General features: G+C 42.0%; 1 protein-coding gene across 2 annotated transcripts in view; it reads left to right on the top strand.

Moving 5' to 3' along the window:
- rab28 (RAB28, member RAS oncogene family) overlaps positions 1–16,535 on the top strand; it is a 65,704-nt gene extending 49,169 nt beyond the window's left edge. The window contains exons 5-8 of one of the 2 annotated variants that reach the window (XM_061787765.1): positions 6,482–6,585; positions 6,666–6,743; positions 12,831–12,932; positions 13,838–16,535. In XM_061787765.1, coding sequence (XP_061643749.1) covers positions 6,482–6,585; positions 6,666–6,743; positions 12,831–12,926 — 278 coding nt within the window. In that variant the 3' untranslated portion in view covers positions 12,927–12,932; positions 13,838–16,535. The remainder of the gene's footprint in view (positions 1–6,481; positions 6,586–6,665; positions 6,744–12,830; positions 12,933–13,837) is intronic. The other variant, XM_061787766.1, reaches the window with a different exon arrangement.
- Positions 16,536–27,126: the final 10,591 nt, after the last annotated feature.

Consider the following 27,126-nt stretch of genomic DNA (forward strand, 5'->3'; position numbering starts at 1 on the left):
ACCTGATTATTATGCTGTGCAGTTTGGAAACTACAACCAAAATAACGGCTATAAGGACTGCTAGTTGTGGCAAGCTAATGCCATTTTTTTTAACTTAGTCACAAACCACTCATCTATTAATAGAGTGTAGAGTTTGTTTGCACTCTCAGAAGCTTGCTACTAGTGTTGAGAAAGTATGCCAACTATTTGCATACTTTCTCAACACTTGTCTTTTTACATACAGTTAATGTGCAACTCCCCTCTAGAGCCGATGTTTATGTTAATGTTGCCTAATGTAACTCTGACACATGATTGATAATCTTTCCCAAGTGTGCAGGATCCAAAGGATTAGCAGTGTTTACCCCTAGTAGTATGTAGGTACCTCTACTTGTTAATGACGGGAATTAATAACCTGCTGACGCCCGTGAGATAGCTGTGTTTACGCCCGGGCCGTGACATGACAGTCTGCCCTTGCCCTGAAAGGTTTGTGTTTATATGTCTCTTATGACCATGATAATCTACTTCTAGTGGAAAATTATTCCCCCCAAAAGTATTTGTTTGGTTTATATGGCTTGGCCGGTGGCATTTTTGGGGTCATGTGACTTGCTGAGATATTCAATAAATGCAGTATTTATGTTCTCCCGGACTATATATCTGTCTTTTTGGGTGCAGCTCTCCCTCACACACACTCTCGGGGCATGAGAAAACAGTAAATCTTTGACAACCTCACACAAAGAATAAAACTCTTAGACGGGTTAGCGAGAAATGCAACACCGTACAGTAGCCTGGTCTCCTCCAGGTACCACAGCTTTACATTCACCAGATACTGGGTGTGGTCGCCTTAACGCACAAAGCCAGAAATAAAGAGTGAGGCTATTGCTTTTCAGCAAGGAGACCCCCGGGTGACCTTCCTCATCGACCTCAGCATGACCCCACATAGAGGAAAAGGGAGAACCAGAACAGAGGAAAAGGGAGAACCAGAACAGTGGGTATCACTCCGAAGGGGTCAAATGCACAGGGAGTGCCATGACAAAAGCTAAAAAGGAAGGTGTTGTCATTGTAGCCTCAGTAAATCAGTAGTGAGGTGACAGTCCCATTTCTTAGACTGCTGTACCCACCTTATCAACTCATAAGTCAAAGCATTCACTGCAGCTTTAGCCCGAAGTTCTGGTCCACTTATTGTTTCTGACCATCGCTGCTCCTGTTTTTTCTGTGTTAGGTCAAATAAAGGTTCTTGGCTTCAGGGTGGAAGTGGGCTCGAATGGTGGAATGTGTTCCAATGGATTTGAAAGGAAGCTTGGGACGACTGACTCGATCATCTGAAGGGAAATTAGTCACTTTTCCACCAACTGGTTTTGTTCACTTTATCTGGCCACTGTACAGATTGGTATGGTGAACCATGATCTAGGTTATGGCCATAATGTGACGTGTAAAATCCCAACCATTTTACTTGCCAGTGAATGAGGACGATGTATGTAAGCAAAGAGCAACAGTTGAGGACATCCGGCATTACAAAACAAGACAAGCTTTGAAATCAAGTAAACATAGGGTGTTTTATGTCCTTTTCATTCTTTTCCAGATGTCCCACAGTTCTTTGTCGATCAGTCAATGGAATGATAGATTGATAGATATTAGAGCTGCACGAGATTGGAAAAAAAAATTACATTGCATTCCCAGCTGTAGTTTACTGTAAAACTGTCACAATATACAATGGGTACAGAAAGTATTCAGACACCCTTAAATTTTTCACTCTTTGTTATATTGCAGCCATTTGAGAAAATCATTTATGTTCATTTTTCCCCTCATTGATGTACACACAGCACCCCATATTGACAGAAAAAACGGAATTGTTGAAATCTTTGCAGATTTATTAAAAAAGAAAAACTGAAATATCACACAGATTAGTATACAGATCCTTGCTGTGACACTCATATTTATATCGGGTGCTGGCTATTTCTTCTGATCATCTTTGAGATGGTTCTACACCTTCATTGTAGTTCAGCTGTGTTTGATTATACTGATTGGACTTGATTAGGAAAGCCACACACCTGTCTATATAAGACCTTACAGCTCACAGTGCATGTCAGAGAAAATGAGAATCATGAGGTCAAAGGAACTGCCTGAAGAGCTCAGAGGCAGAATTGTTGCAAGGCACAGATCTGCCCAAGGTTAAAAAAAAATTCTGCTGCAATTAAGATTCCAGAGTGGGCCGACGGAAACGTTTCCTCAGTGCAAGACACATGAAAGCCCGCTAAAAAACACCTGAAGACCTCCAAGATGGTGAGAATTGAGATTCTCTGGTCTGATGAGACCAAGATACAACTTTTTGGCCTTAATGCTAAGCGGTATGTGTGTAGAAAACCAGGTACTGCTCATCACCTGTCCAATACAGCCCCGACAGTGAAGCATGGTGGTGGCAGCATCATGCTGTGGGTGTGCTGTGGGACAGGACAACTGGTTGCAACCAAAGGAAAGATGAATGCGGCCAAGTACAGGGATATCCTGGACGAAAACCTTCTCCCGAGTGCTCAGGACCTCAGACTGGGCCGAAGGTTCACCTTCCAACAAGACAATGACCCTAAGCACACAGCTAAAATAACGAAGGAGTGGCTTCAGAACAACTCCGTGACCGTTCTTTAATGGCCCAGCCAGAGCCCTGACTTAAACCCAATTGAGTATCTCTGGAGAGACCTGAAAATGGCTGTCCACCAACGTTCACCATCCAACCTGACAGAACTGGAGAGGACCTGCAAGGTGGAATGGCAGTGGATCCCCAAATCAAGGTGTGATAAACTTGTTGCATCATTCCCAAAAAGACCGATGGCTGTATTAGCTCAAAAGGGTGCTTAGACTAAATACTGAGCAAAGAGTCTGAATACTTATATTTCAGTTTTTCTTTTTTAATAAATCTGCAAAAATTTCAACAATTCTGTTTTTTCTGTCATTATGGGGTGCTTTGTGTACATTAATGAGGAAAACAAATGAGCTTAAATGATTTCAGAATCAGAATCATCTTTATTTGCCAAGTATGTCCAAAACACAAGGAATTTGTCTCCGGTAGTTGGAGCCGCTCTAGTACAACAAACAGTCAATTTACAGAACACTTTGGAGACATAAAGACATTGACAAAAAACAATTGTGTAAAAAGATGCAGAGTCCTCTAGCACTTAGAGCAGTTCGCATGACTAATATTGCAATAGTCCGGTGCAATGACCATTGTGCAAAGGGCGCTGAGACTTCAAGGAGTGTATGCGGTTTAAAGTGACGAGTAGTGCGATAATCTGGGACAATGTTGGTTGTGCAAATGTTACAGATACTCCTCAATCAGTGTGCAAATGGAGCAGATGCTACTCTGGCATGAGTGGCCAGTATATGCAAATAGTGCAGCATGGCGAGACAACTACAGTGAGTGCACGAGTAATGCATAATTGGCCCCACAGAAATGTGACAACGAACTCAAGTCAAAAAATTGCCAGCATGTTGTAATGGAATTGTAGGTCAGGTGTTTAAGAAGTTGATCGCAAGAGGGAAGAAGCTGTTGGAATGTCTACTAGTTCTAGTTTGCATTGATCGCTAGCGCCTACCTGAGGGAAGGAGCTGGAAGAGCTGGTGACCGGGGTGCGGAGGGTCAGAGAGGATTTTGCACCCCCTTGTCTTAGTTCTGGCAGCGTGCAAGTCCTCAAGGGTCGGTAGGGGGTTACCGACAATCCTTTCAGCAGTTTTGATTGTCCGTTGCAGTCGGAGTTTGTCCTTTTTTGTAGCAACACCAAACCAGACTGTGATGGAAGAACACAGGACTGATTCGATGAGCGCTGTGTAGAACTGTCTCAGCAGCTCCGGTGGCAGGCCGTGCTTTCTCAGAAGCTGCAGGAAGTCCATCCTCTGCTGGGCCTTTTTGAGGACGGAGTTGATGTTGGTCACCCACTTCAGGTCCTGAGAGATTGTAATTCCCAGGAACTTGAAGGTCTCGACGGTTGACACAAGGCAGCTGGACAACGTGTGGGGCAGCTGTGGCGAAGGATTCCTCCTGAAGTCCACGATCATCTCTACAGTCTTGAGCGTGTTCAGCTCCAGGTTGTGTCGGCCGCACCACAGCTCCAGCCGCTCCGCTTCCTGTCGATATGCAGACTCGTCACCGTCCTTGATGAGGCCGATGACAGTGGTGTCATCTGCAAACTTCAGGAGTTTGACAGTCGGGTTCGCTGAGGTGCAGTCGTTCGTGTAGAGAGAGAAGAGCAGCGGAGAGAGGACACAACCTTGGGGGGCCCCAGTGCTGATGCTGCGTGTGGATGAGGTGGCCTCCCCCAGCCTGACCTGCTGTGTCCTGCCCGTCAGAAAGCTGTAAATCCACTGGCAGATGGCAGGTGAGACGCTGAGCTGGAGAAGCTTGGATGAAAGTTCAGGGATGATGAACGCTGAGCTGAAGTCCACAAACAGGATCCTCGCGTAGGTCCCTGCACTGTCGAGGTTTTCTAGGATGAAGTGCAGTCCCATGTTGACTGCATCATCCGCAGACCTGTTCGCTTGGTAGGCAAACTGCAGGGGGTCCACCAGGGGACCTGTGACACTCTTGAGGTGGTCCAGCACGTGACGTTCAAAGGACTTCATGACCACAGATGTCAAAGCGACAGGCCTGTAGTCATTCAGACCCGAGATTGCAGGTTTCTTGGGGACTGGAATGATGGTGGAGCGTTTGAAACAGGATGGAACTTCGCACATTTCCAGAGATCTATTGAAGATCTGAGTGAAGACTGGAGCGAGCTGGTCCGCGCAGACTTTGAGGCAGGATGGGGACACATGGTCCGGGCCTGCCGCTTTGTTAATCTTTTGTTGTCATTCTTCGTTATATTGCAGCCATTTTAGCAAATGGCTGCAATATAACAAAGAATGAAAAACTTAAGGGGGTCTGAATACTTTCCGTACCCTCTGTGAAGTGAAGAAATACAGGATAACATACTCGTGACATGAAAATGAGCACAAAGTTTTCTTTTTTTGGGGAGTTTATAATAGCTTCAGTAGAAAATAAACTATGCTCCACAGAGTACAGAAGTATACTGACCTTTTTTAAATATGTCATGAATAAATAAATAATATAAACCAACAATTTGGCCCCACGATGCCAAAATTAAAAGTCAAGCATGTTTTCTTGCACGTAGTGTGACACATGACCAACCCTCCGACATATCACCTGATGTCGACCAATAGGATTACAATTTGAAACAATGAATCACCTGCCTTGCTCGGTCGGCATTGTCAACATTTATTTGCACACACAAACCAATGTTTACTGAAACTTTAGAGCATAAATCGACAGAACGCCAGCATGTTTATGTATAAACGTTAGTGCTAACACTAGCTAGCGAGTAATGTTACCTGCTTACGAGCCGTATTAAAAGCACATGATCATTACCTCAAGATCTCCTTGGATTGTCCAAAACATCCCCCGAAGCACTTTAGAGACAACAACACATCTCTGGGCTGCTCCGTTTGTTGTTTGAAGGGTTATCATATAAAATAGCATCGGTGCTAATCTTGGTAGCATGTCTAGTTTTTCTTATGACCATATACTAGCACTTAGGGTAGCGGACATTCGTTATTAATTATTTATTTTTCAAGTTACAGTCTTACAGTAAACTACAGCTGGGAGTGACAAACAACTTGAAGCAAGAACGTTTTGTCTCTTTATTTCAAGAATGTTTTTCAAGCTTAATTTTTTGGAAAATAGCCTTTCACTTCTAGGACGCTTTTCTACCTTCAAGGTACTCAAATAACTTTTAACACTGTCTCTTCATTCGCCTACTGATCATGCAGCATTAGAAGGAACTGGGGTTCACTATCTTCCTCGAGGATACTTGGACAAGGTCACAGGGGCTGAGGATCGAACCCACAACCTTTTGGGTTGGGAAACGACGGCTCTACCACCTGAGACATGCCAACCCCCAATTCAGAGAAAGATTGTGATTGGTTGAAGGATGCCTACACTGCATGTTGGGTACATGAGTTCTTTTCCCCCAACAACGTCAGGAATTTTTGCGATGGGACTATTGCGCATGCGCACATCGGGGTGACGATGATCAAACAAAAGACAGTGCAGCCATAATAGATAGACTTTATTCTTGGATCGATTTTAGAGGATCATATGAAAGAATGCAGGCTCTATCTTTACATCTCTTAGTACCCGGTACGTGTCTGTCTGTCCATCTGTCCGTCTGTCCGTCTTTTATACTGCAGGGTCATGACAGGAACTGGAACCTATCCCAGCTGACTGGGCTCCAAAGCTTGACAACATTTTGCGCTTTAGAAACATGAAACTAGTAATGGGCTGTCTCCAGTGTTGACAGCAACATAACTATTGCATTATGTTTTGTTGTCAGACTCCTTGTGTTTCTGGCTTATGTAAACATTTATCTCTGCTGTTTATATTGATATATATGTGACCGTTAACCTGAAGTGAGAAACGCGTGAACCTGCTCATGTCGTCCCGCTTGTGTTTCCTCGCCAGTCGACCTGGAGCACATGAGAACGGTGAAGGCCGACAAGCACCAGCGCTTTTGCCAAGAGAACAGCCTCATCAGTCAGTTCGTGTCGGCTAAGACTGGGGACTCGGTGAGTGTCAGATGACAATAAAAGCATGATTCTGATCACATGTGGTAGGATTATTGTTTCACGTCTATTTCTCTCTTCAGGTGTATCTTTGTTTCCAGAGGGTTGCGGCTGAGATTCTCGGTGTGAAGCTGAACAAAGCTGAAATAGAACAGTCCCAGGTGAGTCATTCAAGTCTCAGATTTCAACAAAATGTCTCTCCTCACAACATTTTGACGTTACTTTTCTCAGCCTTCTTGGATTAATTGACCTGAGAAAAATGGTCGGTCACAGTATGTAACGTTATGCTGTTTGTAATGGAGGTCACAGGGAGTGTGTTAGGTCAGCGGAGGTCGCCAGACACTGTAAATGACCTTTTGTTGCATAAACAATGGTTTGTTGCGTCTGCCTCCAGTGATGCTCTACCTGCCAGTGAGGTTGCCCATCTGTAAATAAGACCCACATTGGCCGCATTAATGCGTGAAGTCAGAGGTTAAAGGTATGCAGTTATAGGGGTGAGAAGGTTACTTTGGCTGGCTGATTTATTTGGTTTATCTCCCCAACGCACCCCGTTGGCCTAAAAGAGTCTCCAGGCCTGCCAGCGAGACTGAGGTGCCCGAATGTGGCAGCTGTAGGATTTACAGGGTCACCTCCCCCAGAAACATTAATCCTCGGCCCGATACGAGTGGTTGGAGCCACGCTGGCTGGGTAGTGCTTGATGAGCTGGGGCCTGCAGGGAGGTCACGGCCTCGCGAGAGGAGGAGAAGGAGGAGAGCATGTAAGAAGAGGACTGGATAGGTTCTCAAGCCCATCATTACCACTACCACTAGTGCTGCCTACTGACTAATGGAAGCGTCCATCTACTTTGCTCTTCCTCCCCACCATCACAAGAACAAAGTACTTTAATCCGTGTTTATCAAGTGCAGTGAGAGGCTGTGTGAAGAAAAACTGATTGACACACTGTGGCGGTCTTGTCGACTTAATTAGGGAATACTACTTTGGATTATATGGTGACAACAGAAATCTTATCTCATAAAAATGTTGAAGACAGTGTAAAGTGAATTCACAGATTTGGTTCTCAATACAAACCCCAATTCCAATGTTGAGACATTTTGTAAAATGTCAGTACAAACAGAAAACAATGATTTGCAAATCCTTTTCCACCTTTATTCATTTGATTACACTACAAAGACAAGCAATTTAATGTTCAAACCAGGGTTACAATAGTTTTGGAATTTCAATTATAGTTATTTTTTTTATTTTGTTTTGACTTTTCTTTTCCCAATCTGATTCCAAACCATCAATGTCATATATCATATCATGTACCATTCCCCCAAGGACTCAAATCAATGCTCATCAGATATCAGAACACCATCCATCCATCCATTTCCTTTTACCGCTTATCCTCACGAGGGTCGTGGGTGTGCTAGAGCCTATCCCAGCTATCATCGGGCAGGAGGCGGGGTACACCCTGAACCGGTCGCCAGCCAATCGCAGGGCACATAGAAACAAACAACCATTCGCGCTCACATTCACACCTAAGGACAATTCAGAGTTTCCAATCAACCTACCGTGCATGTTTTTGGGATGTGGGAGGAAACCGGAGTGCCCGGAAAAAACCCATGCAGGCACGGGGAGAACATGCAAACTCCACACAGGTGGGGCCGGGATTTGAACCCCGGTCCTCAGAACTGTGAGGCAGATGTGCTAACCAGTCGCTCACCATGCCATATCAGAACACTTTGGGTGGAATTGATGACACAGTATTAAACATGTATTTATGTATTTTTTTAATATTAATATTGAGCTGTCACTTTATCGTGGTGGAGGGGTTTGTGTGTCCCAGTGTTTCTAGGAGCTAAGTTGTCTGGGCTTTATGCCCCTGGCAGGGTCACCCATGGCAAACAGGTCCTAGGTGAGGGACCAGACAAAGCACGGCTCAAATTAACCCTTCTGATGATTAACATAAATGGCCGTCAGTTTCGCTTGCACGGAAATAAAAGGGTAGGTGATTGAGCACAACTTGTGCACGTGCCTGCCTACCTAGATAAAGAAAGGGTTAGGGTTAAGTTTTAAAGGTATCAAAGATATTTTGAATTAAGATTAAGATAAAATAAGACTAACTTGAAAGGTTGAGTTGCCTGCAATGACTTTTGTAAGATCCAGGATAGAGGCTGACATTTTTCAGGAGTCCCACCGGGTCCTGTGGGATTCCCACAGAATTGGAGTGAACTTCACTATCAATCACCAGATTGGGCAGGAGTGGGAGCAAAAGTCATCGAGAGCAGGAGGATGTCGGAATTGAAGGGAGTGGAAACCATTAGACAGGAGTTGATGGGAGTGGAAACCGTGACGGGAGTGAAGAACATGGATGCAGTTAGAGTTTATTTTAACTTTAATACAATCAATATTTGAACATTTCCCCTGAGCATAGAGCTAAACATTGCTCACTTGGGATTGGGCTCAATCTCTGTGGGAGGGGGAGTGAGTGGGATTGGGTCAGATATTTTAAAAACATGAAGGATTGGGCGGATATTTTAAAAACACTTGATTGGGAGGGTGTGGGGGTGATCTCTCTGGGTGTGGGAGGGAGCGGGAGTCAACATCCACTCGTGTTAGCCTCTAATCCTGCAAGTGTTAGTAAGGAACAACTCTCCCATTTGGATGAAATACCTTGAACTAATTTGGTGCAGTGGTAACGCAAACCACATAGGCCACAGGAACCTTTTGCTACCGGGAACCTCTGCTACCAAGAACTCAAAGTTTGTGGGATGGTTGGTGGAAGGGGGGCTAAAAACATTAAAAAAAAAAAAAAAATCTCGGGATGCACGTATCGGCCCAATATTGGAAAAAAATGACATCAGAGTGATTGGTCCAATATAAAAAAAAAAAAAAAAAAAAAAACTGGATCGATATTAAGAGCCATATCATTCAGTGGCCTGCTGGTTGGCACTCGACAGTGCTTCCAGCCAAGCGGCTGCTGTTGCATTGGCTTGTGATAGTCAAAATTCTTTGGCTAAGACATAAAAAATAGTCAACATCCGCAGTGAATTAGCATATGTTAGCCAACACTTGCTAAAATTACATCATCATCATCCAGTGATTTTGAGTTCGGACCTACGACGCTTGCGACAAGACCCAGCAGGCTACGAAGCAGTGGAGTCGCCTAGCAGCACAAGACGATAGAGGAACAAGCGGGGGCAGTTTGGCCGCATGCGGAAGCACGGTTGACGCAATGGGCTAACAGCTAAGGTAACAACAGCTAACCCCTTCCTTTCCAATATTTGCTCACTGGACAATAAATTAGATCATCTATAAATGGAAGTAACATCGACGCACACAACAGCCTTCCTCATTAGCGTGTCACAACACCAGTTTACTGAGCACCAACAGTAAACTGGTGTTTTCCCCTCTGGCCCCCACCCCTCTCCGTCTAGCCACAAATTCAAATAACTTTAAACATGAACATGAATGATCGCCTGTTCTTACATTGATTAAAAAAACATGAATATTTGAATCTGTTTGTTATTTTAATATCATAGTCTTGATTGCAGGTCCATTTATACATGGCATCTCATCTCAATCATTGTGTATAATGATAATAAAAAGGCATTCTATTATAGGACCACTTTAAAATAAAAGACAATTCCAGACCGTTTCCCCAAAAATTTTATATCATGGAAAAGTTTATTAATTTCCATAATTCCATTCAAAAAGTTAAACTTTCATAGATTATAGATTCAGGGCCCACAATTTAAACAATTTGTTTATTTTTACATAATTTGGGCTTCTAGCTCATAAAACCCTCGAGTTAAAAAAAATGTAATACTGTGTAGAAATCAAACCAATTTTGTAGGCCATAAATGTTTTAAATTGAGTGTCACACACTAATCATCTACTAAACGCAAAGCACCGACCGGCACAGGTTTCCCAGGTGTCATTAAATTGCTTCAGTTTGGTTCAATTGTCTCACTTGGATTCAAAATGGGGAAGACTGCTGACTTGACAACTGGCCAGAAGACCATCATTGATACCCTCCATAGGATGGTTAAGCCACAAAAGTTAATAGCTAAGGAGGCCGACTGTTCACAGAGTGCTGCGTCTAAGCATATCAATGGAAAGTCTAGTGGAAGGACAAAATGTGGCAAGAGAAGATGCACCAGCGAAAGAGATGACCGTGGGCTTCAGTGGATTATCAAACAGAGAAGATTCAAGAATCTAGCAGAGGTCCAGAAAGAGTGGAATGAGGCGCGAGTCACATCTTCATAAAACACCACATTCAGACGCATCCGGGAGATGGGCTACAACTGTTGGGTTCCTCAGGTCTGAGCCTGAGCCAACATAGGAAGCGTCTCAACTGGGCCAAGGAGAAGAAGGACTGGACGGTTGGCCAGTGGTCCAAGGTCCTGTTTTCCGATGAAAGTAAAGTCAGTCATGATTTGGGGTCCAATGTCCAGTGCAGGTGTTGGTAATCTCTGCTTTCTTAAATCCAAGGTCACCGCAACAGTCTACCAAAATGTCTTCATGATTGCTTCTGCTGAGGATCTGTATGGAGATGCAGATTTTATTTTCCAGCAGGACCTGGCCCCTGCCCATACCGCCAGAAGCACCAAAACCTGGTTTTATACCCATGCCATTGAGAATCTATGGGGTATATTATCAAGAGGAAAATGAGGGGCACCAGAACCGAAAACAAAGAAGGACTGACAGCAAGCATCAAGGAAGTCTGGGCTTCCATAACTCCCAGGCAATGCCACAGGCTGATTGCCTCAATGCCATGGAGCATCGAGGCAGTGATTCAAGCAAAGGGATTCCCAACCAAGTATTGAAGATTAACATATCGTTTTGAAAGTACCATATTTCGATTGATTTAATGTGACCTTAATTTCTTTTCTTTTTTTTTTTCTACAAAAACTGTGAAGTAAAGGGTGATTTCCTTCACAGCATTCTAATGTTTTGAATTCCTGATTTTGTGGGTTTTATGAGCTGGAAGCCCAAATTATGTAAAAATAAACACATCAATAATTGTAATTGTTTAAATTGTGGGCCCTGAATCTATAATCTATGAAAGTTTCAGTTTTTGAATGGAATTATGGAAATAAATAGACTTTTCCATGATATTAAATTTTTTTGGAAAGGGTCTGTATATACAATATACATAAGTAGGGGGTTCCCGCTCCAGGTCTTGATCTGGAAATTGTTAAAGACCCCTGATATAAACCATAAAAAATAATAATATTGGGTATTGGTTTCATCTTGGAGAAGCAGCAAAATATCGGTTATTGTATCAGTGGAAAAAAAACATGCATCCCTAAAAAAACCAAAATACAAAACATCACAATTTGGTGAAGTAGGAAATAGATAAATATCAACATGGAACACTTTAATTTCAATAAATCAATGCAAGTGTTTCCATTTTCAAATGACCACTTGAACAACATTAGTAGGAAACTGTTTTTAGAATACGCTTATATTGTTGACAATGTGCACAAATGCATATTTGTATTTTCTTCTCATGTTGTTTTAACACCCCTTATTGAATCTGCTTTGTCTTAAGGGAAAAGTGCAGCGAAAAAGTCATTGCAAAAATCTAAGACAAAGCAAAACACAGCAGCAGAGTTAATCCTTGACTCACTGAGGTCTTGTGAGGTGGACTTGGGTTGGCATTCCACTTCAGAGGTTCTATTATTAGGCTACCACAAAGGCCATGACATTTCCTGTTTGGATCGGATTCTTCAATAATAATGAGCTTTTGTTTGTTTGTTTGTTTTTTTTTTAAATATTTTTGATCTGGGACGTCTACTCCAGCTGCTTGGTTTGAAGGGTAGCCATTGGCCTCGTCAAGCCTCATTATCAGCTGTCAGTTGTAGCAAGGCGAGCACAAGGGTCACGACCCAGGACAGAATTATATCTGCCCGCCTTCCCCCTCCATCTTGCTCCTCCGTCTTTGAGATCAGATAGCGAGCCCTCGGATCTGTCACTGACTTTGACACCAGGCTTCAGCAGCTCATTCATCAGCCAACCAAACGTCCGTGCGCCTGCTAATGGGACATGGCCGCTGCTTTTCTCTTAGCAATGATGTCATCGTGTAGCTTTTTGTCTTCATGTTTATTTTGAATTTCTATCACGCCATAATTTCCTACTAATTTCATTCCAAATGTCCTCGCTCAACCCGCTCTCACTCTCATTACTGTTTATTCTTTTCCCTTTCTTTGGTCCTTGTCTTTACTCAATCTCTCGGCTGGCTCTGATGTGTCGTACCTGCTCAGAGGATCGTGAAGGCCGAGCTGGTCAACTACCCTCAGGATGAAGGCCCGTTTAGACAAGAGAACTGCCAGCAAAGCAAAATATGTTCGGTTCAGTAGTTGGAAGTATGTTTCCACAGTAGCGTACTGTACATAAGTCTCACTAGCTGATTAAGTAGTGACCCTGTTGTAGTGGGAGTATTTAGTTCAGAGTTCTTGGACTTATAGAACCCCCTTAGTCCAACAATGCAAGTTGTGTTGTTCTAAAGCACCTACTTTATAATGACCATTGCAGTGCTCAACATCAACGATTACACCCCAACACACTTGTTAGAAAAGTTATCAGATATTTTCTATGGCGTAATAACCCATGAACACATATACAAAGCAATTTGTCAATGTGCTCACACAATAATTTATTTTTTCTAATAAATTCGGTGAATGTTTCAATGTTGCAGAAATGATTGCACAAGTCTAGCAAAGAAAATTTGTTATTAAAACAGTCTAACTTACAAAGATTCAACCACAGGTGAGTGTAACAAAAATTCTGACAATTATTGTGTTCAATGAGAAATGGATAAAAAGCATACTTTTCAAAGTGGGTGTGTACTCATTTATGTTGTGCATGGTATAAGATCAATAAGTGCCTGCATTGACACCACACACAAAAAAAAAAATACACTCAGCCTTTTATCAGGATTGTCTGACATTAACACAATGGGCACACTGATGCATAAGCTGCTGTCAACCCCCGCTCACGCTCATACACTCACGCGGCCTCGCTGACATCACATGCCACCCCACCAGGCCTGGGCCTCTCAAAGGCACATATCTAACACACATACACTACATTTCATACAGTATTTTCTATACATTTTATTCTTGCTATGTATGTGTTCAAATACATAAAAAGTGTGTTTTAATATGTTTAAATTGTGTAGGTAGGGGTAAACCTTTTTTCTTCTTCTTTCTTTCTGAACAACCAATGCTGTGACTAACTGGTGTGTTTATCACTTTCTGTGTCTTTGCAGCGTGTGGTCAAAGCGGACATCGTAAACTACAGTCAGGACATGATGGCCCGGACGGTCAACCATCCTCGCAGCTCCATGTGTGCGGTGCAGTGAGTCCACACAAAGCCACCACGATGCCATCTCATCAGTCAGTCAGTCAGTATTTTACTCCCGGGCTGACTTGTTCAAACTGTCGTCTGTACTCGTGTGTGTCCCTCGTACGGCTCAACTGAAGAACACAAGGCGTTAATTTAGTGACAAACCACCAATCAGCTCTCATTTTATTCCTGTGATTTATCTGCGGATCAGAATTTATGTTCATGGGTTAGTGTCTGTCGCTCCCTCGCAACAACAACAGAATGTGTTTTTGGTTTAAAGACAGATGAAAATCAACAAGGTATTACAACAGTTTGGAGACATTTGGGAATGTGTCATGCTAAAATTAATTAGCGCTTTGTTTTCCACAGTAGACTAGTGAGCATAATTTGCAAACGACAAGACTTTTTTAAATCGCACATTTCTTGATGATTCTAGTTAAATCATGCTCAGCTATTAAGAGTATTTCCTCTCTAAATATGTATCTTTACGCACTTCAATGGCAACAGTGTTGATAAAGCCTTAGAAGAGATGTTTACATGTACGTATTGTTAGTGAAGAGTGACACATTGTTAGTAGTTTATAGACTATATGTAATTGTTGACATTTAAACATGGCATCCATCAAAAGCGCCACCGTACCCATCAAAACAATACTAGAAGTCGTTAAATGTGCACATCTAGATTTCCGCTATGTAAATAAAATGATGATAACTTGCATATGTACAGTTTTAACTGATGATTGCTTAGCTGGTTTGTGTTTTTAAATAAAAGGTTTATGTTGAATATAAGAATTGCTAAGTGGATGTGGTTTCAATTAGTTGAGGTAGCAAAGTATTAGTAGTTTCTTTGCAATCTTTCACTCATCTAATCCATGCTTACTGTGAACTGATGATAATGGTGATGGAAGCTGTGTGCTGGATAAGAACATTTCAGACTTAAGTATCCGTGTGTTGAAATTTAAGCATGAGGGGCTGAAACATGACCACTCCCGCTCCCTCCCTATACAGCGCTAGCCAAGTCGCTGGTGGCTAATGATCCACCTGGTCTTTGCTCTGTAAATCTTCACTAAAATAGCCACGAAATCCACTCTGGACAGATGATACAAACACCTTATAAAAGCTTGTAAACGCTATTAATTAATCACTAAATAGCGCAGCCTTTTGTTATATGAGGGGTCTGTGTTCAAGGCCCTTTTTTTGCCCCGTCAGTGTCACTGAAACCAGTGGATTAAGTGCCTTTGAAACCGCACAGATAAACAAAACAAAGACAGTATCTCTCCAACCAGGTGTTGGCCTCAATGACGACTACAAACAGGGTAGAAATGGTCGGCCCAGCTCGGGTCATTCAAGCCCCATGTGCATTGTTTCGCTCGAGTGGATGTCTTAGGAATTGTCTCGGCTGGATTTTTTTTTTTTTGTCGAGAGCTGTCACCAGTGTTGACAGGCGAGAGTTGCCCTTGGCTTTGCTGCTGTTTGGACAGGTGTTTTTGCAAAGAAAACAACCGCAGTCCATTTCCAAGCTCAGACCTGCACTATATTGTCGCGTCTACAGACGGAAGCAAAAAATATCAGCGCAGGAATAATGCTGGGGAAAGGGTGAGCCTTTGCCACCCTGGCGTGCATGTCGAGGTTGGACGGCTCAAAACTGAACTTCCTGTTTGCTTAGCGACTTGGTGTGAGGCATTGTTGCTAATGAACAATGTATCACAAATGGTTATCATTCCTGGCGTAAAAAGTAAAATCTGGGTAGCACTCATTAGTCATTATAATGACTTCAAATAAATATTGATCAATTTAACAAACGACGTTCGTATAGAAAACACCAGAACACGTGAAAATAATGTAAGTTCCAATGCTAATCCTACGACATAATGAAATCATCCATCCATTTTCTATACCGCTCATCCTCATTAAGGTTTTGGGTGGGCAGCTGGGTACACTCTGGACTAGTTGTCAGCCAATGCAAAATGCTAATGAAAAAAATACCACTCATCAAACAGGTCGGTACAAAAAAACAACAACAACACAACTTAACAAACAGTTCAGGCAACCAGGAAAAAAGCCAAAGCGAACACAACAATTGCTCAAGAACAAAGCAAAAGTTTTGTCTTATTGTATGTATTATTTCCAAAGTGAACAGTAAAACTTGGGTAGGATTACAAAACCATTGACAGATTGAAATTGTGGCAAAGTTTGTGCTTACACGGCACACAACTCTAGTGTTACTACCGATGCTTATGCTAATACAAAAGGTGTCCAGGCAGGTCTACCAGTACAGTAATACCTTGACTTATGAGTTGAATTCATTGACCAATACATACAAATAGCACTTTATTGTATAAAAACATAATACAACATAATCAAAGAGAATGTAAAGAAATAAACTGGTTTTATTAAAGTGTAATTCCTGTATGGTGACACAAGCCAAGTCACAACAGCAGCTGTAGTGTTGTTTGTGGCCGAGTGAGCGATGTCAGGAACATGGCCGTTTACGTTACGTTTACGTCTGTGCGTGTTAGCTTGCTGTTCAGTGTGAGTGTCTTCTCCAACCTCTGCTAGGTTTCTCTTTTTATATTTGTTTGTTTAGCTGTTTTTACCATTCAATAAACGGCTGAAAGTGCATCAGCGACTGCTGCTCTCCATTTTGTTCCCCCTACACTTATCCGAAGCTCACTCCTAACTCCAATTTTGGCTCACAACACAAAGCAAGAAAATCGACCAAGCGACTGCTCGTAACTTGAAAAATAGGTAAGTTGAGGCACTTGTAAATCAAGGTACCGCTGCACCGTATTATTGTCAAAATAGGTTGTGTCCCATATTACAAGCCATTATACTCACAAAGACTTTGAAGCTGTTATTTTAAAGTATTTTTTTTTTTACATACAGTTGCTCTCATATTTTGTTTAGTTTGCAGTGTCAGCGTATGACAGGGTTCACTGTGAAACTAAAACACACGTCCCCTCTTCCTGCTCTCTGACCTTTCTGCCTGTCTATATCGTCTGCTTATCCTCATCCTTTCAGTCTTTGCGTCTCCTTGCAGGGACTTTGCAATGACAGTCCCTGAGTAAAAAAAAAAAAAGGTAAGTAATCTGGTAAGAGGCCCATAGTTGTGGGCTGTGCATTTTTCTTGTTTGGGCCGCAAAGGGCCAACACCCTCGTGATTATCCCACTCACCCCTCTTCCGTTCCTCACCTGTGCCAGAGTGGTGAAGGAGTAAGTAGAACGTATGTCAACCCCTCTGATGAGCCGCAGTCGCCTTCTCTGTCACTGCGAGCCAGGCGTGTGACAGGCCATTTTGGACATTAGAGCCTGTCAAGAGTGTTGTGAGCTGAGCCAGCAGCAGCCCCGTTCCCAGGGAGCCTCAGTGGGTGTTCCCCAGTTCCTGCGTGACCAGTCACTTGGGATCTCCGGTTGTCCCGTTTGCTAGGTGCTGCCTGTCTGCCGCAGCCGAGAAGCCCATGATTTATTTTCGGGGCAAGGATGTGGGCATTCAAAAGGGTCGTATTTATAGTGCACTTGGTCTGGTGGGAGGACCCTGCCAGTAAAAACACAGATTCCGAAAAAGGAGACTCAGGGACAGAAAACTGAAAGTCTTTCTGGCATGGATGGGTGCTATTTTCAGTGGGCTGATGAATGAATAGCACTTAAACTCAACAGCCCCTGGATATGACTTTAGATGTAGGGGGTGAAAACAAAGATGTACCTCCTGTAGTGGCTGTCTGAAACCCTAAAATAATCAGGCAGTATAGTGGCTAAAGTTTGTTAGAAACATTCCAATGAAAACCTCTGAAAACCACAAAGTATACCTTAATTGTATGTATATTATTTTATGTCAAAGAAAGAACACTGTTAATTGTAATGGTTGTTCGACCATTTTTTCAAGAGGCACTAAACAGGCCCAAAAAAGGCATGTAAATTTGACACACCACAGACAAGGGTAATGTTAACAAGCCTACCAAATTTGAACGAATAAAAAAAACAAATCTTGAAGTATATAAAATCAGGCTTCAAAACTTTGATGAATAAATAAGGGCAAGCTCTCAGCTCTCAGACGCTGTGGGCGTGTCCAATGGATGCGCCAAAAGGAATCAAACATACTGAGGGAGTGATAGCTTATATGATGTAAAATCACGTTAGGAGGCTCAACTATAAAATTGAATGGTTATTGTGGACTATAATCATAAAAATAAGCACACAAGTCCACTTACCCTCGTTGTTGGTGACACAATGTCACAGCCGAACACGGCACCTGACGACAGCGGTACGGTAGGAAATTCTTTTATTTCCTCATTTTTTGGGAGCTTAAAACACGTCACCGAGCTGTTCTGTAAATTGAGGTGTCCAGCGAAGACACATTTTCAAGAAAATCTATGGAAAGAACTGAACCTCAGTCCATAAAAGAAGCCCACGGAGCCTTCAAAATTTGAAGACTGCTTGTGTGGCGGAATGGGCCAAAATCACACAGAGCAATCCATGCGACTAGTTTCTCCCTACAGGAGGCATCTTGAACCTGTCATTGCAAACGAAGGCTTTTGTACAAAGTATTAAATAAATACCAGTTGGTGTGTTCAATACTTTTTCCCTGTGTCATTTCACATGATTACACACAAGTTAATTTCTGATCTTATTTGTTCTAATTTCTTTGTATGTATGGATTTCTTGGGTTGTTTCATGTCAATAGCACCTTTGGAAATATATGTAGTGAGAAAAATGGTGACGTGTTAAATACTTATTTCAGCAGCAGTATGTAAAATGGATGACTGGACTTGTAACAGCGGCACGGTGGCCGACTGGTTAGAGCGTCAGCCTCACAGTTCTGAGGACCCGGGTTCAATCCCCGGCCCCGCCTGTGTGGAGTTTGCATGTTCTCCCCGTGCCTGCGTGGGTTTTCTCCGGGCACTCCGGTTTCCTCCCACATCCCAAAAACATGCATGAATTGCAGACTCTAAATTGCCCGTAGGCATGACTGTGAGTGCGAATGGTTGTTTGTTCCTATGTGCCCTGCGATTGGCTGGCAACCAGTTCAGGGTGTACCCCGCCTTCTGCCCGATGACAGCTGGGATAGGCTCCAGTACGCCCGCGACCCTAGTGAGGAGAAGCGGCTCAGAAAATGGATGGATGGATGGATGGACTTGTAACACTACGCTTTCAGTCTATACCCCGTCAGCTGTCTTTGTGCTATCATTGGTCCATACGCCATCACACTATGCCATGTTCAGACACCTCTCAAAGCTCAGGGAACCCAAGCCTCCAATCCACAATAGCTGTGTAAAGCATCCCACGCTTGCCTCTTTGCTGTAGTAATTATCCCGCCTCTCACCGCGCTGTCCGCCAGCATCCACAGAACAGCGTGGCAATCAGCGGACACTTCCCCCAACAACCGACACACTGGAACATGACCTGACTTCTATTGTCATTCTTTTCTCGCCGCCACTTCTCTCTCCAAACGATGCCGCTCGGCCTCACTCGTACGAAATGTCATCTGTTTCCGTAATGGTTCCATGGCTTGACATATCACCGTGCAGCGCTATTTATGTGTGTTATTACAAATGTCATTGGGTGACTCAAGTGAGTTAATCAGAGACTCCATTCTGTCCACTGGAAAGTTTTGTTGTCTTTTAATACCGGTCAAGAAATGGAAATAGACCAAACAGCCAGTAAAAGCAGGAACTCTTGGCGTGGGTCATGACAAAAGCAGCCCTTAAATCACTTGTGAACAACTTGGCCTTGTTCAGACGGTGGAGAAACTCTGCATGCGGCATGTGTGGAGTTCTGAGCTTGTGGGGTCGTCCTGCACCTTCATTTCCATCAATAATTTCCTCTACACAGCAGATGACCTCCGAGCCCTCGGAGCAGACTGGTTCTGATTAACTCCTAAAAGTGTCCTAAAAGTGAAAGCTGCGGGGTTTGAGACGCACTGATACTCACTGAAAGAACTCACACCGAACTCTACAGCTTTTCCACACTGGCCCCATTGTGTTGATTGGAGAAAGAATTTATAACGTCACCTCGCATTATATCGATGCTTGCTCCCTGCTTGATATGAAGCTGCTTCTTCTTCTAACACTCCATTTCTGTTCGGGCCCTCCGGTATGCGAGATGGTCTGTTTACACCAGGAAATGACCCAAGCACTGTCTTGATTCATTTCAAGAAAAGCTCTTTGATTCAAACTGTTAGCTTACTGTGCCAAAAACATATTTGACTTGTTATTGTTGTTGGCTGGTCCAGCAGAGAGCGAGTTGATTGGTGTCACAGTCCTTCAGCTAGAGCTCAATTCACCCTGACAGCCCGAGTCCTCCCTGCTGGGATGCTGTTTAGTGAGATATGAAAGTACCAGCTGCAGAAATGCAGCGCAAATGCAATGTAGTGCAGTCCGGATAGGCTCTACCACCGGCTCTACTTTTCTGCTATTAACTCTTCCTTTCAACTAACTGTTTTGTCGTCATAATGATTTGGACCTGTAAAAATGGTGCCTCGGAATCGGCAACCGCTGTGTGTCACAGTCTGTCCAATCGGCACGATTCTGTTACATAAACTGTCCTCGCTAGATCGCGTTTCACAGTCTCTGCGGCACCTGAGGCAATAACATGAACCTCTGTCAATGGGCTGTTGTTTGTCTCAATGCCAGCTTTGAGATCACACTACATGATATCAGCCTGATACCTGTCCAAAATGGAGGATCGGATTGTAAAATTGATGTAGGGTTGAGACATTTGCCAATTTCGTCACTTTAAAAGAATCCTACCGTACTTTGCCAAATTTGACATTGTGCTCAAGTCGGATCACAGAAAGTTTGAATAGAAAACGAGGAATGATGTTTTTGCCAAAAATGTAACCTTTTAAATATCTACACACGTAGGCGAAATTCTTGTTACCATTCTGTTAAAGAAAGAAAACAACCACAATGGTCAGTCAAATAACTCAAAAATCAACCACTGCTTTTGGAAAAAAAAAAAAAAACAACAACTAAGTGGTTGGCGGACAACCTTTTGAGGCAATCATTGCAATCAAAAGATTTCTGTAGCTCTCAATGAGACTTGTGCACCTGTCGATATTTTGGCTGACTCATCATGAGCAAATAGCAACCCCAAATCACAACAGAGCCTCCTTCATGTTTTACAGTAGCTGCAGAGTTTTTTTTTTTTGTATGCTTTTTAAATTTAATTTAATTATATTACCATGAGGCTGATGTGACTTGCCGTTTCATCTCATCTGTCTAAAGGATGTTCTCCCGGAAGCTTTGTGGCTGGTCAAGATGCTTTTTGGCAATATGTGCAGGCTTGTAAGTGTCAAGTTATTTCAGGGACCATTGTGTTTTTTCCCCCCTCCTAATTTCATTTCCCCCCTTTTTTTTTTCTTATTAAGGCAACATATTTTCACCCTCTTTGAGACATGCCACAATGGAGCATCTGTGTCCACATTCAGACTCTTCAGTGAGTTTAAGTACCACAACCCTTCCAGTCTCTCTTGTTGAAAGGCTCCTCTAAAATGTCATCTTTGCACAAATGTGTGTGTGTGTGTGTGTGTGTAATGAATAGCATTGAGTGCCTGTCTTCTTGTCTTTTTGTATTGAGACGTCAAAAAAAGACGCGTTGAGTAATGCCTCCTGCAAACAATATGGCCATCCTTATTAACTCTTCTTTTTTTTGTGGGTATATTGAACTTCTAAGTCATGACACCCAACTCTGGTTGCTCCATCTCTTTTGTTAAAGGGCAGACTGAATTCAGGTGTGGACTAATTCCTCAGGTGGTGGATCTTTACTGTGTTCTGAACATGTTGATATCACTGTCATGTGCTAATATCATATTGCTCATGTAAGATGGACTGGCCTCCTCAAAAGAAGATTCAGCTGTCAGTGCTGGAAAGGCTGATTTAATGTATCATTTGGGTTTCAGATCAAAAGATGAATATGAGACAAAAGGTCAGAATTCCAGCTTTCTTTTATTTCATGGTATTTACATCTGGATGTGTTAAACAACTCCGGACAGAGCACCTTTTGTTTGAAGCCACCCACTTTTCAAGTCAGCAAATGTATTGGAACAGACATTATTAAATTAACTTATAAATAACATTAAATATTTGCTGGCATAACCCTTGCAATAACTGCATCAAGCTTGCGACCCATTGACTTTCATTCTTCATTTGAAATGCTTTTCCAGGCCTTTTCTGCAGCCTGTTTGTTTGTTTGTTTGTTTCTGGGGGGTTTCTCCTTTCAGTTTGCTCTTCAGGAGGTAAAATGCATGCTCTATTGGGTTCAGGTCCGTTGATCGACTTGGCCAGTCTAAGACCTTCCACTTTTTCCCCCTGATGAAGTCCTTTGTTGTGTTGGAAGTGTGTTTTGAGTCATTATCTTGTTGCATGATGAAGCTTCTCCCAATTAATTTGGATGGATTTTTTGGTCAATTGCCAGACAAAGGGGTTTTGTAGACTTCAGAAATCATTCTGCTGCTACCATCATCAATAAAGACTAGTGAGCCCGTTCCAGAAGCAGGCATGCAAGCCCAAGCCATGACATTAGCTCCACCATGCTACACAGATGAGCTTGTGTGTTTTGGATCATAAGCAGATCCTTTCTTTTTCCATACTTTGGCATTTCCATCACTTTGGTAGAGGTCAATCTTGGTCTCATCAGTCCATAAAACTTTGTTCCAAAACATTTGCGTCTGATCTGTGTACTTCTTTGCAAAATCCAGTCTGGCCTTCTTATTCTTTTTGCTGTTGAGTGGTTTGCATCTTGTGGTATGACCTGTATATTTATTCTCTCAAAGTCTTTTTCAAACAGTGGATTGTGATACCTTCACCCCTGCCATGTGGAGGTTGGCAGTGTTGTCACTGACTGTTGTCTTTGGGTGTTTCTTAACAGCTCTCACAATGTTCCTGTCATCAACTGCTGTTGATACCCTTGGCCAACCTGTTCGATGTCTGTTGCTCAGTACACCAGTAGTTTCTTTCTTTTTCACGACATTCCAAATTGTTGTATAGGCTATACCCAATGTTTGTGCAATAGCTCTGATCGATTTGTCCCTGTTCTCTCAGCTTCAAAATGTTTTGCTTTTCTCCCATAGAAAGCTCTGTGGTCTTCATGTTTGCTTAACAGAAAATGCAGTTTTCACAGGTGAAACCCAAAGCCAAAAACAAGCACTATCGTTTAAGCAGTCAATCTAAAAGGCAACACCTGAGCAACTAGAAACACCAATCAGTCACATGTTCTAATACTTTTGCTCATTTGATAAGTGGATGGCTTCAAACAAAAGGTGCTATGTCCTGAGTTGTTTAACACATCTAGATGTAAATACCGTGAAATAAAAGCTGGAATTCTGAACTCATGTCTCATATTCATCTTTTGATCTGAAACCCAAATGTCTTCAGTATACAACAAGAACAAAGGAATTGACTTTGCCGGTCCAATACTTTTGGAGGTGACTATATATATATATATATACTGTGTGTATGTATATGTATTTTTTTTTTCAAACACTCAGGCGTGGTATAGTAACCCTCCAAGTTATGTTTCATAGTCAAATGTAAAAATAGATAGACAAATGAAATCTTCTGCTGCTGTCATTTTTAATTCTATTTTACTAAACCAAAGGAAATACTGTACAATGAAAAAAAAATTACATTTTGCAAAATATAGATATCTGAAAACACATCAGTTTGAGCTGCAACATAAGAGCAGAGTTAATATACCATGTATGGGTGTTTGAAAATCCCCAATTATTGTTTTAAATATAATAAAAATAAGAGAATAACAAACACGAAGTTTGATCCAATTTTTTACAGAATTTTTTGGGGGAATGTTAATTTTTAAAATGGGTCAATTTCACGTGTATCATAACAAAAAAGATGAACACTATGTTATTCAAATATTATTTATTTGCGGTTCCTGTTGTCGACCATCTGTAGAGACACTCCTCCTCCATTGTATAAATTGTCATTTCCCTGCCTCCACCAAGGAAGTGATGTCTTTAGCAGGTTTGTTTGTGTTTCCTCAGGATTACACCACAATAGAGTCAGATGTGCGACCTCCCGTGAGGTCACGCAGGAGTGTATTTACAGAGACTTCCCATGGAACGCAGCCCTCCTCTCTAAAGCACAGTGAACACCAAAACCTCTATCCAGAGGTGTTTCTCTTTCAATTCTTCATTTTCTTCTTCACAGCACTTTTGACAAATGGTCCTTTTCCTCACGTTCATTTGCCAGCACATACAGAAATCTCATTAACGCAATCCCAGTGGTTGCTTGTGGATATTTACTTATATGCTGTATATATATTCAGTATTCAGAAACGTACAATTCAGGCCAAATTCTCATGAATCCCTGGACAGTTTTCTATCTGAAGGCAAGAATGTAATACAATGCAATTAAATTATATTGTAAATTGGGCTCTTTAAATTTTTAGATTTATTCTTTTTTCTTTTTCTTTCAAATTTTTTTTCTTTTCTGTTGTTGACAACTGGTTCTCCTCTATTTGTTTCCGGCAACAGCGCGAGCTTCAGGTCACTTCCTGATTGGCTATCGTTCTGTTTTACATCACAATCATGGAGATCGTGGCTTGGCCGAACTCGGCGACAAGTTGAGCACACGCATAATGACTTAAGGTTGTGAATATTGAATAGGTTTAACATTCACATTTGTTGGCTGTTTTCTAAAAAAAAATCACTCAACACACCCCACACCACGTGATAATCACTCCGAGAATTGGGCCTTTGGGGCCTTTCATCAGCATGAGTGTAAAATGTTCAAATCTGCGAGTAATTGATGCCCCCCGCAAACTAGATTTTTAATTGCCTCTAAATGTCACAATATACAACCAGTTCAGGGTGTACCCCGCCCCCTGCCCGATGACAGCTGGGATAGGCTCCAGCACGCCCGCGACCCTAGTGAGGAGAAGCGGCTCAGAAAATGGATGGATGGATGGATGTCACAATATGGCAGCAAAGCACTACTTTGGTCCAATTAAGCTCCTCAATTCACTTCCAATATAGGCTAAAATAGCCGCAGGTTGGCAGCCAAGCACTGTCTAAGCGAAACTCTTCAACTCACTTCAAAATAGAGCCTTGGCACCAAGATGCCACAAGATGGCACCAAAGCAATACTTAAATGAATGTGAGCTCTGGAGCGCCCCAAAAGCCGTACAATCGGGAGCTCTACCAAAATGTTCAGTCAGTCAAACAAAACTTGGCCTTCATTTGGACCGATTATCGGTATGTGTGTGCACCGCCTGAGCCGACAAGAGGCTCGCCTCAATAATTCAGCGCGGGTGGCGTACGAAAAAGAGAAACGACGTAGCGCTCCGACGGGGGAAAACCTGATCCTCGCACGGACAAGAGGCGAGCGTGAATGCCACAACGGCGTCGCACGTGACACCCAAGCCACAAACGGCCATCTGTCATCATAATAAGTGATGTGCGCCACTTAAGTGGAACCTTGAATCTTTGATGCCTGCGCCAATTAAGCAGAGCCGATTACGCTGTGAATTATTGAGTCAAATTTGGAAAAACAAATCACTTATTCATAAATAGTGGACAGTTGGCTCGCATGATGAGTGTCATCAGTGGGTGGTAAGTAATTCCTTTATTTTGATGAACTGAGCGAGGCCTGCCCTTTGCTTATTCATATTACCCAGCTCAGACAATAGCAAACCTCTTCAAACTCCATAACAGGTAATCCCCCCGACCGCAAAAGTCACGTCTCAAGTGTATCAAGGGAGAATGTCAGCTGAAACGTTATCGCCAGTCAAAATTTTCCTTCCTTTTTGTCTCTTTGACAGGACCAAAGAAGCACTTACAGGCCTTCTGACAGCTACGCGGCTTCTATTTTCCTGCATGATGCATATGGACATTAAATCATGCAGCAGCGGATTAGATGACTTGTAATGTTCATTAGAACAGGAGTTATTAATAGCAACAAGATTTGGTGAGCAGAGAGGTCCAACACCTTTTAACACTGACTTGACTAACTGATTTTCAGACATTTTTTCCCCCTAGCAATTCTATGCACGGACTATCAAAAATAAAATCAACTAAATGATTTAAGTATGCATAAGTCTGCACTTTCCCTCTTGTTGTGGTTAAACATTTAACATTTAGGATTTCACAAAGGAAAAAAAATAGTAGGAAAATGTAATTTTACAAGAAAACATCCTGAATGCTAGGATATGCGAATTAAGTCAATGTTACAAGACTCAACATTAAATATTGCAAGAATAAATGTGTAATTTTACAAGATTTTTTTTTTTACATTACTATATTGACACAAAATATTGTATTTCTCAGGATGAAACATTTAATCTTACAAGATGAAGTTTGTAATGTTACTAAACGTAATAGTCAAGAGACAAAATGACGTATTTCACAAGAATACAGACGTTACAAGGAAAAACCATATATATGTTGCATGAAATAATGACATTTTTACATGACTAGACGTAATATTGGCGTTTTATTATTTATTTTTGAAAGAATGTCCGCTTCTGTGCCTTTCTGTGTCCCTTCCAGTCTCTCCGTATCTCTGCCGCAACCTGCTCATAACACTCAGTGTTATGACACCATGAACATCCTGTTAGAAGCCTTGCAAAACAGAACATTATACAGGCAGGCATCGCCCTTTTTAATGCATAACATGTCAGGTACTGTATAGAAGATTGATGGATTGAAGAATTTATTGTCCATGAGTAATACTCACAATGTTCTTGACATGGATTGCAATATACTTTTTGTTTTCAACAAGCATCATATTTATTGGTGAAGCAAACGATACAAAGTTGTATACAGCAGCGCCTTTTGTTGCAGACATCAAATCCAAAATGAGAGAATGATTGCAACAACACAGCAACGTTAATCAATTTGAACATTAAATAATCTTGTCTTTGTAGTGTATTCAATTGACTATAGCTTGATAAAGGATTTGCGAATCGTCGTATTACAGTTTTACAGTACTATAAGTCTTCTTTAACATCAACATCGGAATTATTGACGTGAGTACAGGTACCATACATCGTGTGTATATATATGCATGCTTAGCTGCAAGCTGTTTACTGAATTTTTAAAGGTATAACAATGTTTAGAGATGTACGTAAGCATTTGAAGTGCTATTAAAATGTTTCGGGATCACAATTTGTGGCATATAGATATTTTAAACTATTAATATAGGTAATTGTCACTTTTAGGGGAGCGTCAATTATTGGTGGAAATTCGCTATTTGCATGG

This window comes from Phyllopteryx taeniolatus, chromosome 10 (assembly GCF_024500385.1).
Source record: "Phyllopteryx taeniolatus isolate TA_2022b chromosome 10, UOR_Ptae_1.2, whole genome shotgun sequence".
NCBI classification, from domain to species: Eukaryota; Metazoa; Chordata; class Actinopteri; order Syngnathiformes; family Syngnathidae; genus Phyllopteryx; species Phyllopteryx taeniolatus.